Genomic DNA, 13,766 nt, shown 5'->3' with positions numbered 1-13,766 from the left:
ATATAGATAAAACACAGTACACATATTACAATTTAAATATAAAATTAACATCGGATTGCGATGTTGCATATACGCCGAAAAATCTCTAAACAGAGACGGAATATGGTGTTTTGACCAAAAAAAAAAGATACGGAATATAGTGCAGTAAGAAGAGAGCAGAGGAGGTGCGTGGGTCATATCGTCAATCTTTTTCATTTCTTTGCATGTTAATTTCATTTCCCAATGAGAGAGAGAGAGAGAGAGAGAGAGATGGCCAGCAGTTGTTTCATTGGTTTTGGTCTGGTAAAAGCTTGGGAGTGAGCGTCATAAACCACTACGATAAAAAGAGATAAAATGCAGTGCTTGGAAGACACAGAAAAGATACCTAAAAACCCACACTGCTCTGCTTATTAATTTCATCAAATCAAATACAAAACTCTCTCTCTCTCTCTCTCTCAGCGTTTATGCCTTCATGGATCCGCTTTTCTCGCTTCTTCATGATGATCAGTGATCACAGCATCCCCACAAGCTTTTCGTCTGCTATTTTTCCACTCCAAACTCTCACAAACAGTGACCAGTCCTAATCTTACTTTTTTCTCTGCGGCTCAAAAGTCCTCAACACACATACACACACTAGTACTACTGCTTCTGCTTCTAGCGTCTGTCATTTTCATATTTTCATTCCTGTTTTCCCATTGTTGGAGAAGCTCTAGCAATTGCTTTTCATCCATCCATAGACCTTCCCCCATATCAATCTTTCTAGTTTATGTGAAAAGCCAAAAGCAGTTTTCTCCTTTTTCTACTTGTTATGGGAATGAGGGAGTGGAATTGGGGCTCTGGAAAATCCTCCAAGAGAGGTAGAGGCAGTGGAGGACCACCAGACGAAGACATCACCACATCTTCTGGTTGCATGTGTGCCGTCTTTCAGTTGTTTGACTTCCACCAACTTCAGCTTGCCAACTTACACCACCACCACCAACAACAACAACCTTCTTTCGACCCAGAAGTTCTCACAATACCAAAAGGTCCTCGCTTTCTCTCTCTCTCTCTCTCTCTCTCTCTCTCTCAATGTTTTATTTTAAATTTTTTATAATACAATTTTTTCATAAAAGCGACGAGGTAAAGTGCCATGCACCTGAACCTTAGAGGCAAGGGTGAATGCTCTTAATCAGCCAAGCGCTTCGGATAAATGTGGATAACTTTAGTAGTGAATAATTAAGTTCAAATTGTGGAATTGATTCAGGTGTTGAAGCACCTAGAAATAGCTTGGACTCATCAGAAGGGACTTCACTGTCATCTATCACAAAAGAAGAAGAAAATTTAAACAGTCCAGTAAGTCGTTTTGTTGCAATATTTCTTGTCACAAAAAATTATAATATCTATATATTTTTGTATCTAATTTGTTTCCCTTTTGGGGTTTTTCAAAAAGTAAGTCATGATGATAGTGATGATGGAATGGTCCCCCTCAAATTTGTGTGTTTGCAGATTTTGAAGTTCCAGAAAAGTATGCAGATCAAAATAACCAAAGCAAGAATTCCTTCAGTTGATTTTTCATCGGATATTAGCTCACCAGGCATGACAAAGACTCCAAGTTTGGTAGCAAGGCTAATGGGTCTTGACCTTCTTCCTGACCAAACAAACTCACCCTGTTCAACTTCATCATCCAGCACCATCAGTCATAAAAAAAAAACAAAGTCCAGGAAACCACTCAAAGGTAGAGCAAGACGACATGCCATGGACACGAGTGACATGACTACTACAGCTGGAACTCGCTCACTGCCTGAGACTCCGAGAATATCATCAGCCAGAAGATCGGACGTCGATCTTCACCACCGGCTTTCGCTTCAAATCAACAAAGAAAATGTTGGGGTTTCTGAGGACTTGGATTTTTCCAAGTCATCGTACAAAAGGAGGGACTTAAAGCTGATTAATTTTGGAGACCATGAGAACGTGAAAAGCCCAAGTCACTACGCTAGGCAAATTGTGAAGCAGGTGAGGGAAAGTGTGAGTAGGAGAGTTGGTTTGGACATCACAAACACCCCCAGATCATCAGTCAACAGAGACAACAAGAAGCAAGGCAGAGATGAGCTGCTTCTCCAACTCAAATCCAAGAACATTGCTAATGCTAATGCTGCTTCAAAAAGTGCTGTCGCAAAGGAAGGAAGTAGTACTTCAACTTCTTGTTCTCCCAGGCTCAGATTCTTGGACTCCAACAGTCCCAAAGATCAAATTCAAGCACTTCCTTCCAAACCCAAATCACCTCTATCGTCTATACCTCTAAAGCCAAAGCCTTTACAGCCTTTGAAAGAAGAACAGCAGCATCAGAAGCCGAAAAGCCAGGCTGCTTCAGTTCAGAAGCGCAGATCAAAATCAGCAGATGATATTGGATACGGTCCAAGGCTGAAGAATAAGCAGAAGGAAGAAGCATTCGTGAGTTCATCAACGGCTACAAGAGCCATCAGTAATAATCATATTATTCCAGGTGACAAGAAATGCAAGAAAACCCAATTATTGTTGTCAAGCAATGTCCCTACCCTTCTTCTTGTCAAGAAAGATCCTTCACGTCCAGCTACCAAAATCCCCTCAAAACAGGTATGTACGTCGGACCCATTACTGCATACTATTTCCCTTTTGTTTACCAGATCAACAGCCTAAACTATTCTAATGTCTGTGCAAGCGTTAGTCACATTTTCCGGGTAAACCGACTTTCCTTTACTAGATGATAGACTAAATTATCAGTTTGTCAAAATTAGTTTAACGGTGTGACAAACCCTGGAAAACTGACCTTTTTACCGAGCTATTCTAAAGCACGAGTTCAAGGGTTAGTCGCACAGTCATGCTACATATTCATACTTGATTTTATTCTAATAGTTTTAAAATCTAAAGATCATATCTGTACCGATTTTGCATATTATTCTTGGTAGCTAGAAGCATAGAAGTACTTTTACCATTTTGTGATTCCACTCTCTCAACTGATTAGAATATTTTGTTTGCAATGCGTTACGCAAATAAAGCAGCAAGCACAAGAAGTAAAATCTGACGCCCAACAATCGAAACGTAGGTGGTCACAGTTATCTAGTTCCACGAGCCAAACGTACTACAAACATCAACAAGTGACCCGGGTCCCCCACGTGCTCGCCACCCGAGACTGCATCAACTTTACCGGCGACATCCCTAACGGTAACGCCGGCACCAATACCAGATCAACCACCGGTGCTGGTGGAGCAGAGGCAGAGCTGCACCTGTACGTCACAAGAATATTAGCCCGTACCGGCATCGATAAAGACACCCTAGTCTCCTTCACAAATTGGTTCTCTCCTTCCCATCCTCTCGACCCCTCCATTTTTTACCACCTCGAACATTCTTTCTCTACCGCTAGCGGTAAAAACGAGTTTTCGAGTTCGCTTGGTCATAGGTGGAACAGAAAACTACTGTTTCACCTTGTGGATGAAATTTTGGTGGAATTTTTTAGGCCTTATATCAACTTAAAGCCATGGGTTACGAGCTCAAATAATATTCTATTTGAATATTGCAATGGAATGCGTATCAATGGGTCACATTTGATCAACATTTTGTGCTACAAAATTCAGAGCTTCCCATGTGCCGACTGCCAAGTTCTCGAAGACATCGACGCATTAATCGACAAGGACTTGCCGGAATCGAAGGTGCAGAGCGAAATGGCATTTGAGGAAGTAGCAGAAGGGATTGTTAAGGAGGTAGAGAAGGACATTTTGGACACTCTCATACATGAAACGGCTATGTCCCTATGGTTTTGAGTTTTACAATTTACATGCTCGAGATTTTACGTCCAGAACGGGAACGGAGTATTATAAGGGTGGGTGCATGCAGATGCAGGGTCATAGGAGAGGACTGGGGTCACATGGGTGGATCACATGATAAGATGCTATCGGCCCGGTGGAATAGTTTAGTGGGGGGGGGGGGGTTGTGGGGGTCGTGGCAGATTGGGAGCTGTAAAAGGTTGGGGGTTGGGTGGGGAGTTGGGGGTGGGTGCGGGCGACACATTCTTAGGGTTTTTGACAGCCCGACAACCGTGGCAGACAACCCTCAGAGGTATCCATTCCCTTCTCTCCAACCCCTTTATAATTTGTAAATATGCTTTCTTTTACTTTCAAAATTTTTGTAATATAGTTAAAAATTATAAGCACATCTTGTTTTTTCTGGTACGGATTCTTAATATACACATATATGGTGTATTCACTGTTGTATTAGTATTAATTGCAGATTAATAATGAAGCTTAGCTACATGTAACTTTTCTGTATTGAAATAACTGAAGTTTTTATGTTTTTAATTTAGTTTTTACACGGTTATCAATAGGGTAAGGTACAGTACTTTGTATATTGATTTGTCTGTTTGTTTATATTTGGGATTGCAAAGGGTATACGCCGGGAGAATCTACAAAGGATTTGGTTCTTAAATCATGGGGGTCTGAACTTGTAAGTTAATTAAAATGTCAACCAATCAACCAAAACCCCAATTTTTAAATACACACCCCTAATTTTATGGTCTTCACTTTTAACTAATGTCTATCTAACACAGCTCTGAAACTTAATCATGATCGCATAGATCAAATAGTGTATGGTTCGACGACACTCAAACTCTAGTTTACTGAAAGAGATTAAACTTCCGTACTAAAGGAGGAGGTTGTTTAGAGCAAATTATAGAGAGAGGATCCTTGCCGGATCTTTCTTGTGATGATCTCGGAAATCCTCTAATCACATTCGTTCATCTTACATTGTACGACCAATTTTTGTCAGGTACTGTTTATATTCAATTTTAAATATAAAAAATTACAATAATTTTTTACCGTACGATGTACGATAAAACGGATGTGATTGAAGGATTTCCAAGATCCTCACAAAGAGGATCCGGCGAGGATCCTCCTGGCAAATTATAAACCAGAGTTGCTGAATAAAAGGAGTACCATGATATGAACTTTAAAGAAGAATTATGTTCTAAATTCCTCAACTATACAAAGTGCATATGTAAATATTTCAAAGATAGTGTTTCCATTATGCACACAATGCAACCAAACTCTTATCCATATATGAACTCACTATAACTAATTGGTATCAAACCCGTCATCTACTTAAGCCGAACGTAATATCTTTAAGGTAGAGAAATTAATATCACCAAACTTTATCGACCACACAGTCAATCCAATTGATGAGTTTATATATATAGTTGCCATTTAATTCTTCAAATTATAATCTTACATACCTATAGATCTCATAACATAACATAGCATGGCAGTGAGCTAAACATGCCACAAATATATGGAAAAAACTGAGCGGGAAATTCAAATCAAATGGAATGTCACTGACATAATATGTATATTGTCATGCATGTGGGTTGGTGCATATATATAGGATTTAATTATTGGTCCTGATGATGCAGATAAATAGGGCTAGAGATCTGAGGGTTTGACTACATCCAATTAAATGATGTTTGAACTTGTTTGGGTTAATATTTGAACATTGAACCTAGATGAAGGAAAGTCCAAGGATGCCAACTAAAAAGGGACTTGCCCGAAGTCCAGCACCAAGCCCAAAGGCAAAGTGAAGTCTTCTCAGCCAAGAGCAAAGTCACAGCAGTCGGGCTAATTGGCCTATAAAAGGCAGAAGAGGCTCCAGAGACAAGGACACTCAACTAATCAAACAAACAAACATACAAACTCTGCTCTTAAGCCAGATTTGCATTCAAAAGCTGAAATCAACCCAGATTCAGTCATTTTTAGCGACAAGCTATCTCTTGTCCAGTTTAAAGCTCTGTTATCTCCTTTAGTGGCTTAGTATTGATTCCCTTGTGTAAACATGTTTACCATCCATCCCTTTTTAGCGTATAACCCCTGTTAATTTCAAAGAGAAGTAACTGTAAGAAGTTCAACCTTGCCATACAAGGTGAAACCTTGCCCGAAACTCTTTGTTTGTTTTCTAAGTTAATAGATATATTACTTAATGCATTCTCCAGTATGTATTCAAGTCATGTCCACCTGCTTTCCTACTTTAAGAGTCTTATTTGTATCTGGATCTGGTTAGTTTAATGAATATGTCTTCATTAAAAGCAATCTAGGACCAAACAAATGACTTAAGGGGCTCTGGACTCCCTTCATTCCAACATATAAGACCATGAACTAAAAGTCCTTGTTTACAAGGCAAGAAAAAGAACTTAAAGTGAACTTAACACATCCACGACAATCCTTTGATAACAAGAAGTCCGAGTAACTTGGGGTGCAAGTAATCGACTAAAAACACACTTGTTCTACATCTGCTATACTGAGATAGCAGTGGCACGCCTAGCACTTAGTTAGTTTTGATTGCGAGCCTCAAGGCCTACACATAAGCCCCCACAAAGGCACATTTCAGAACTAACTTTGTCCTCTTCTTGTAGCACATCAACAAACAAAAGCCCGACTACACATCCAAAGTGTCAATCCCTTAGGGAGCTGTGCTGAGGTCTGAGGATCCTTCTCTAGAGAAATCTTTGCACGAATAAAAATATTTGGGGGAAATACTTGAAGCTTACATATCTGTATTTTTCTACCCTACTATATGGATATAATCATATAAAGTTTATCAAAACTTTCGTACCTTTGAAAAAAATTTACCCTTAAAAAGGTATGAGAGATTCATGATGCAGGCTGACGATGGAGGTCTCCATTTATTAGGGTTTCTATGAATCAATTGAGACAGTGTCTGTGCCTTCTTGGACGGAAAGAACATGCTACAATTGTTACAAGAAAATAGATAGCGATAGAGAAAGTAAATTAAATGTCTCAGACAAACGTGCTACTTGTTCATGCCTAACGTTACGTTTTCGTGTAAATACGATTTACTAGGGGTGGGCACTTGGAATCGAAAATCGAAACCTAAACCGAAACACGAATCGAATCAAACCGCACCGAACGGTCTGGTTTTGCGGTTTTGAAACATTTTTGGTTTCGAAACCAAACTGCGGCAAAGAAAACGGTTTGGTTTCGGTTTTGGGTTTTCAAAACCGCACCGAAACCAAAACCGCACTATATAATAAAATTAATAAATAAATGTGATATTTTAAACTTTTAATTAGTTCAACTAGGTTACTAGACTATCATTATCATCTAGTTTTGCACTTCGACTCCTGAAGGCTGAAACACATCTTCATCTCCTTAACTCATCTTCTTAAAACTCATCTTTTCCTTAACTCATCTTCTTTAAACTCATCTTCAATTTTACGACTTGGTTGCTTCTGCTTACATCTCTGCGAGTTTGCGACAATGTGACTTGGTGCAGATTTGGTGCAGTTTTGTTGCAATTTTTTACTACAGTTTTGGTGCTGTTTTTCTGTTGTTTTGCTGCTTTTTTATGCATTTTTGCTGCTTTTTTTTTTTTGCAGTTTTGCCACTGTTTTTTGCTGCTTTTTTTTTTTGCAGTTTTGCCACTGTTTTTTGCTGCATCGTTGTTGTTGTTTTTGCTGCAATTTTGTTGCATATTCATTAATTAATATATGAGGAAAATAAAACCGTCTTATGCATAAATAGGTGTATATTTTAAATTGTACATTTTTTTTCTCAAAAACCAAACCGAAACCGTTTGAAATTGCACCGAACCGAACCAAATGGTTTGGTTTCATTTCGGTTTGGCTTCAAAACCACACCGCACAAAATTTCGGTTTCGGTTGTGGTTTCACTTGAAACCGCACCGCGCCCACCCCTACGATTTACTCAGCCAGACCATGACAGCTACCGAAATGACAAAAACCTCATGCATGAATGTGATTTCCATGTGAATTGTGCACCATATCTAATCGAAGAAAGTTAAAATTTTCTATAAAACCAATTAACAATATAGAAAGTCACAAGTTACTTCCCCCGAAGAGGGGTCGTCAATAACTTCTATTGAAGCAGTTTATGTACCTGAGGACGTGGACAATTTGACTAATCCTGCTCGGGCTACGACATTTGCTCATTTAAATGCTACTACCATCACGAAAGAGGGTCGTCGATAACTTCTATTCAAGCAGTTTATGTACCTGCAGATGTGAACAATTTGACTAATCCTGCTCTGGCCACGGCATTTGCTCATTTAAATGCTACTACCATACTAACTCAACTTCTTATAAGTTTTTGCAAAATTTCGTCGTTTTTTGATTTGAAACTTTGCTTTTCGAATCCTCACATTAACTCTCTTGACGTCACAAATAATAAGGGAGTCCTGATGGGAATTGAAAACCCAATGATGGTGACTTGAGTTGCAGGCGTATTTAAGGAGGTGTGGCCTAACTTCCAGAAAATCTTAATGCAAAAATTAAATGGAAACTTTGATGACATACACCACAGGGGCCTGACCGTATCTTCTTCCGGGCAGCTAGTCTTTGGACGTTATGTTGCAACTGTATACAAAGTTGGGCTCTGGTGGCCCGCTGTGTCATACGGCCTATGCATTAGGACATGCCATGAGCCCAGGATATATGATTCTGTCTTAATCTAGATCTGCACAAACCACTCTGCAACTGGGAGCAATGGTCCTTGTAGTTTGGAGCTGATATTCGGCCGGCTTGTTGCCGCACCAAGTAAGATTACGAGAAATTTTTAGTTGTAATGGAAACACGGATGGGACATCATGTGTTTTTATGTAAGTGATGAAAAAATTTAATTTTTAAGTTATTAACTTTTTAACATACATATCCCACCATTTATATAGAGACACGCAATGTACTGTCTCGTGTGACGGTCATACTAAAAAATCTCTCTAAGATTACGCGTGGTTTGATACAATTAATCATAAATTTTTGTGCAAAGTGTCACACAAATAACGTGGCTTGGGCACCTCTACATAAGTTTTTCTTGTAGTTTTGTTGATAAGTTAGATTAATCTCATTCAGAAAAAAGTAGGGATCTTTTGATATGAGTCCAAAGTAACTAAAAATTGGATATATTTCAAAAATCAAAAGTCACTAAAAATGTGATGTTCAACTTAGATTACCAATTAAGAATTCATTAGAAACAAGAAAACTTCAAAGAACCAAGAAATCACATGGCATGATGTTTGCATAGCAGCTTCTACATTCATTCACATTTCCACAGAGATTAAGTATGATGTATACTATAACCTTGATTATATAATATGTAGGAAACCCTAATGATGATCAAACATTAAGATAAACAAACAAATTAAACTATAAAATTAGTGAATGAAACACCTATTTCAAAAGTTGGGCTATAAAATTGAACCTATTTCAAATTTTCCCAAAAAAGTATTGTTTCAAAGTTCTTTACCCCCCCATTTGTTAAGGAAAATGTCTGAAATGACTCCATTAAATTGAGTACACTCTTAATTAAACCCTTTCGATCTAAGTTTGCCAGACTCATATTTAAGGGGTCGTTTGATATGGGTCCAAAGTAACTAAAAATTAGATCTATTTCAAAAGTCAAAAGTCACTAAAAATTGGACCTATTTCAAAAGTAAGGCTATAAAATTGGACCTATTTCAAAATTTCCCTATATTATTTAACCCACTGGGCAAGTGAAAAGACTTAAATACCCTAATCGATTGACAGGTCATTTATATTGCAAGGGTTGAATGAGTAGTCAAACGTAAGGGCATTTTCGTCTGGAAAATGGGCAAAGAGTTAGAATAGCTCAACTCTAGCTTCACCAATCAAAATAATTTCACACTTACAAGGAGTGGATTACCTTGGAAGATTAGAGCCTTCCGCTTTAACCCATTGCGTTCAGAGTCTAAATCCCTCCCCTTTTTAAGTCTAGCATAGAAAAACACCTTGCGATATTTCAGTGTTATTTTGTAAGAGATGATCACAAATCAGGGCAATTACAGATGTCTCGTCGCTATTTCAATGTGGTCTCTGGCAATTATTTCTTCAGCATAGAACATTAGAAGATGAAGCTATCGAAGCGATCGAAGGGGGAAAATATTGGAACAAAGCGAAGATACATTTGAGATTTGAATCCTTTCTTGGTTCTACACTGGGTTAATTACCCACAATTTCCACCTGAATACCGTGAATATTCACGTTACATAATTTGACAACGACCAACAACGTCTACATTCTTGATTCTTGCTTGATATCAAATGCTATAGACAATTAAAGAACACGGGAAGAAAGGTGGACGAAAGAATATATCCAAGAGCTTTCGGCACAGAGAAAAATCAGAATAACAACCCTAAGCATCGAACCCAGCCCCTGTCCAGCCGGGCGGAGGAGGTCCCCTACCCTTGGGCACAGCTCCAAGTCCCTTCCCTCTTCCGTGGAACTGACTTTTCTTCTTTCCTCTTCCTTCTCCCTCAACAGGTGCCTGTTGATTGTGCCCATTCGTGACCGAAACATTTCCAGGATTTCTTGGATTAGGGATGTTTTGAGTGACTCCACCTGATTCTGTTGATCCCGGAACTGTAGGAGCATCTGGACCCATTGATTTCCCATCCTAAACACAGTTCCAAGCTCAAATGGTTATAATATATACATGTATAAGATAATAGACTAGTATGAATAGCCACTGCCATGTAATAGTTCATGAAAAGAAGCGGCTTCATTTTGCTCCTAATGGACCAGACATTAATCCCTTACCCCACTTTTGCCCTCTCCCATGACCACCCCCGGGGGCCATCCTCTTCTCCTTTCCGTAGATATGTCTTAAAATCTTACCATTTAAGAGCCAGAACCCCCTGTGCTAGATGTGTGGATGTTTTTCAAGATTAATCTAGCTATATGGAGGTAAAATCTTAATCTAATTCATCAGTGCTTCTATGTGCCTGTTTTGTGAGTCGATTTTGGGGGATGGCAGCCAGTCACCCTTGCTCATTTTCACTAAAACTGATAATCTATTTTCTTTCTTCCTTAGCTTCTTTCCTAAGGTAACCAAGGACTTGACAGAGATAGCGGAGGTCAAATAAAGTTCCAAGATTGTATGCGCAGAAAAAAAAAAAAAAAAAAAAAAGCAATGTGGGGATAGGAAGAGGAACCATAGTACTACTGGAAGAAGGAAGAAGGAACAGGCGTGGGAACATCTACTGACAAATCATTTCAAGGCATGAGAGTAGAAGTAATGATTCTAATGTAATCTATGTTCAAACTTCCAACGAAATATTCTAGATTCCTATGTGGTATCTTTCAATATACTCCTGCACTGCATAGTGCATACAGAAAATGTAACTTGTGTGAACAAATGAAGTAACACAACTTCTTGGAAAGTTAACAAGGGAGAAAAAAAGAACCATGCAACCTCCAAATCGTAATGAAACATAACCTTTTCTTATAAACAGGCCTGATGCAACACTACCTTGAATACTTATGAATTACACACACACACACACACATGAGGACCATGAGTAAACTGTGGTATAATTGTTGATTTTCAAAAACCATGAAATCTACACCAACTAATAACAAAGACTGCAATGCCATCCAACCCGTACATGATGTTACAAAATATAATCGTCATATATATATAAAGAGAACTTACATGAGAAACAGAAGCTGATGATCTGCTTGGGTTCATAGCTTCAAGTCGTCTTTTTAACTCCTCAAGTCTCGTAAACTGAGAACTGCTGCTTTCTTGCACCTTTTGAAACAAGAGTGTCAAAACAATTTGTCAAGTCTGTAACCTAAGGGACACATGTAACGAAGATATATACCAGTTGGTTTAAGTCTTCACAAAGCTGCTGCTTGATAGCTTCCTCGTCCTTTACAGCCTGTAATGCTGCTTCCCACACCTGATATACATCAAAACAAACAGCTATCAGACAGCATAACAAACAACATTCATGCATTAATTAAATTTTAAACTAATTTTACACAACCATATTCGGCTGTGTACACATCAATCTCTATCCATTTTTGCAATGAATCTTAATTCATGTGTCTTTATCCCTCTGATAAAATGTGTTTGGTAGGTCTAACTATCTAACAAGCTTACTTTTTAACTTGAAACTCCACCACATCACCAAATACAATCATATGCTTTCCAAAAATTAGACAAAACCAGACCAAATTTATATGAAAACTTTGATTTTAAATATCCAAGGTCATCTTGGTCAAGCAGAATGAGCATGTTACTAATTTTCGTGAGCACTTGGTAAACAGGCAGAAGAGTTTTGCTGAATACTGATGAAAGTAAAACAGAGCATTACAAAGTAAGGATAAAGAAAAGCCGTTTCCATAATTAAAAGAGATGAACCTTTCGTGCTTGTTCTTCCTTCAGCTTGGCAGCATGAATTTTCTCCGTTGACATCTCTATTTTCTTCCTCAAATGTTCAAGAGCTTCAAAAGATACAACATACACACAAAGTAAAAGGCAAAAAAGCAATCAATCAACTGTTATACAAAAGAAGAGGAAAACTAATAAAATCAAATAATGAGAGTAACTAACAATGATAATGCAGCAACCTGATTTTTTTGGCCCAGCTGTGAGTTTCATTTCCATTGACAACTGTGCCAGCTCTCGTTCGACATCCCGTATTTTAGAATAGTTTTCTTCAATATATCTGGAGGGATCAACAGTCTGAAATCATATATCATCGAATCTTACTGAACATGGATAATTACACTAACGCAATGTTCCATTGAAACAAATTTGAGAAACATAAAGGGACATAAGGATAAAAGAAGACAGAATCCAAGACTTTAACCTTATCCTGAAGCTCACCCACTGTACATGCCATTTTCAAGACTCGAAAACAGGTGAACCCCAGGTCCCCAAGACAAAGGTAATCAAAGAACGCTTCCAATTTTCAAATAGTTCGTTGGCTTCCTAGTTCCTACACCTCTTGACCACAACTTGTAAAACCCTCGAATCGATTACCAAATACTTTCACATTGCCATCTATATTTTCCTTAACTTCCAGATTAAACCTAAACTACTCAGATTTCTCGGATGCCTAATTCATCAAACAATTTGCTTTTTTTTTTTATTGAAGCAATTTGCATTTCTAAACAAACCAATTAAAGTATCAGTCAATCACTACAACTCAAAATTCAATGATCATCTGACTCATTTCACGGATTAAAGCAACCATAATTCACTACATTACTGCTCAAACACACAATTTAAGCAATAATAATTCCCTAAAACGATCCATATACATTACAATGGAATCAAAGATACTTACTTTCTTAATTGAAGCTGTTCGTTCTCGATTATCTGCAAAAAATCACAACCAACACACACTCAATTCAACAAATTACCAAGAAATTTAGAGAGAGAGAGAGAGAGAGAGAGAGAGGAAGGAGAGAGAGAGAGAGACCTTCTCCGTGTAGGTAATGACAGAAGCCTCGCGAGCAAGGCCGTCGGGTCCGATCTCAGCCTGCAGCGACGGATTCGAATTCGACGCCATTTTTAGCGTCTTTTTTTTTCAATTTTTCAATGGAATTTGAATCAGAAGAGCAACCCCAAGCCAAAGCAAATGGCCTCTGATTCAAACTCTCATTTTCTTCTTCCCTTTCTCTTCAAAACAAACGTGATTATCCTTTTTTAACTTGTTTAATTACTGTTGATTAATTAATACAGGGGGCTTGCCATGATTCGGGTTCGGGTCCGTTTCGACGTGCGGGTCACCGTTCCCGCGAGATTATTATAATGACTAGAACGCCCTTGTGATCTGGATCCGCGTCGTCATTTGTGGCTCGTTGGATCTCGGTTGCTGTTGCCGACACCACATGCGTTATATTGGCGGTAAAAAAGTCCACCAACTGATTTGCGTACAACTAACACTAATCGAAGATGTTAATTTTGCATTTGAATTTTAACGAACTTTACCATCAGAGTTTAAAT

General features: G+C 38.4%; 2 protein-coding genes across 3 annotated transcripts; one reads left to right on the top strand and one right to left on the bottom strand.

Annotated features, from left to right (window-relative positions):
* The first annotated feature begins 224 nt into the window (after positions 1–224).
* Positions 225–4,289, top strand: LOC103439694 (uncharacterized). Of its 2 annotated transcripts, none has more exons than XM_008378283.4 (4): positions 225–1,004; positions 1,223–1,311; positions 1,465–2,571; positions 2,997–4,289. In XM_008378283.4, the coding sequence occupies exons 1-4, from the start codon at positions 788–790 to the stop codon at positions 3,753–3,755; spliced, it is 2,172 nt and encodes a 723-aa protein (XP_008376505.2). In that variant the 5' UTR covers positions 225–787; the 3' UTR covers positions 3,756–4,289. The 2 variants fall into 2 exon arrangements, with proteins under 2 accessions (XP_008376505.2, XP_008376503.2); XM_008378281.4 differs by having other exon boundaries at positions 227–1,004; positions 2,994–4,289.
* A 5,621-nt stretch (positions 4,290–9,910) lies between these two features.
* On the bottom strand, positions 9,911–13,580 carry LOC103439693 (uncharacterized). Its single transcript, XM_008378280.4, has 7 exons — positions 13,240–13,580; positions 13,105–13,136; positions 12,383–12,480; positions 12,174–12,256; positions 11,632–11,709; positions 11,460–11,558; positions 9,911–10,421 (listed from the first exon to the last, which is right to left on the bottom strand). Exons 1-7 carry the CDS (start codon positions 13,327–13,329, stop codon positions 10,161–10,163), a joined length of 741 nt encoding a protein of 246 aa, XP_008376502.1. The 5' UTR covers positions 13,330–13,580; the 3' UTR covers positions 9,911–10,160.
* Positions 13,581–13,766: the final 186 nt, after the last annotated feature.

The sequence above is a fragment of the Malus domestica genome, chromosome 07, assembly GCF_042453785.1.
Source record: "Malus domestica chromosome 07, GDT2T_hap1".
NCBI lineage: Eukaryota > Viridiplantae > Streptophyta > Magnoliopsida > Rosales > Rosaceae > Malus > Malus domestica.
This window is presented reverse-complemented; position numbering and strand designations above follow the sequence as displayed.

Coding starts and splice junctions, on each gene's coding strand:
- LOC103439693 (XM_008378280.4), bottom strand. CDS start 13,329: ATGGCGTCGAATTCGAATCCGTCGCTGCAGGCTGAGATCGGACCCGAC. Junction 12,481..13,104: donor GAACAGCTTCAATTAAGAAA/GTAAGTATCTTT, acceptor TGATCCCTCCAG/ATATATTGAAGAAAACTATT. Junction 12,257..12,382: donor AGCTGGGCCAAAAAAATCAG/GTTGCTGCATTA, acceptor TATCTTTTGAAG/CTCTTGAACATTTGAGGAAG.
- LOC103439694 (XM_008378281.4), top strand. CDS start 788: ATGGGAATGAGGGAGTGGAATTGGGGCTCTGGAAAATCCTCCAAGAGA. Junction 1,005..1,222: donor AGTTCTCACAATACCAAAAG/GTCCTCGCTTTC, acceptor GAATTGATTCAG/GTGTTGAAGCACCTAGAAAT. Junction 1,312..1,464: donor AAGAAAATTTAAACAGTCCA/GTAAGTCGTTTT, acceptor GTGTGTTTGCAG/ATTTTGAAGTTCCAGAAAAG.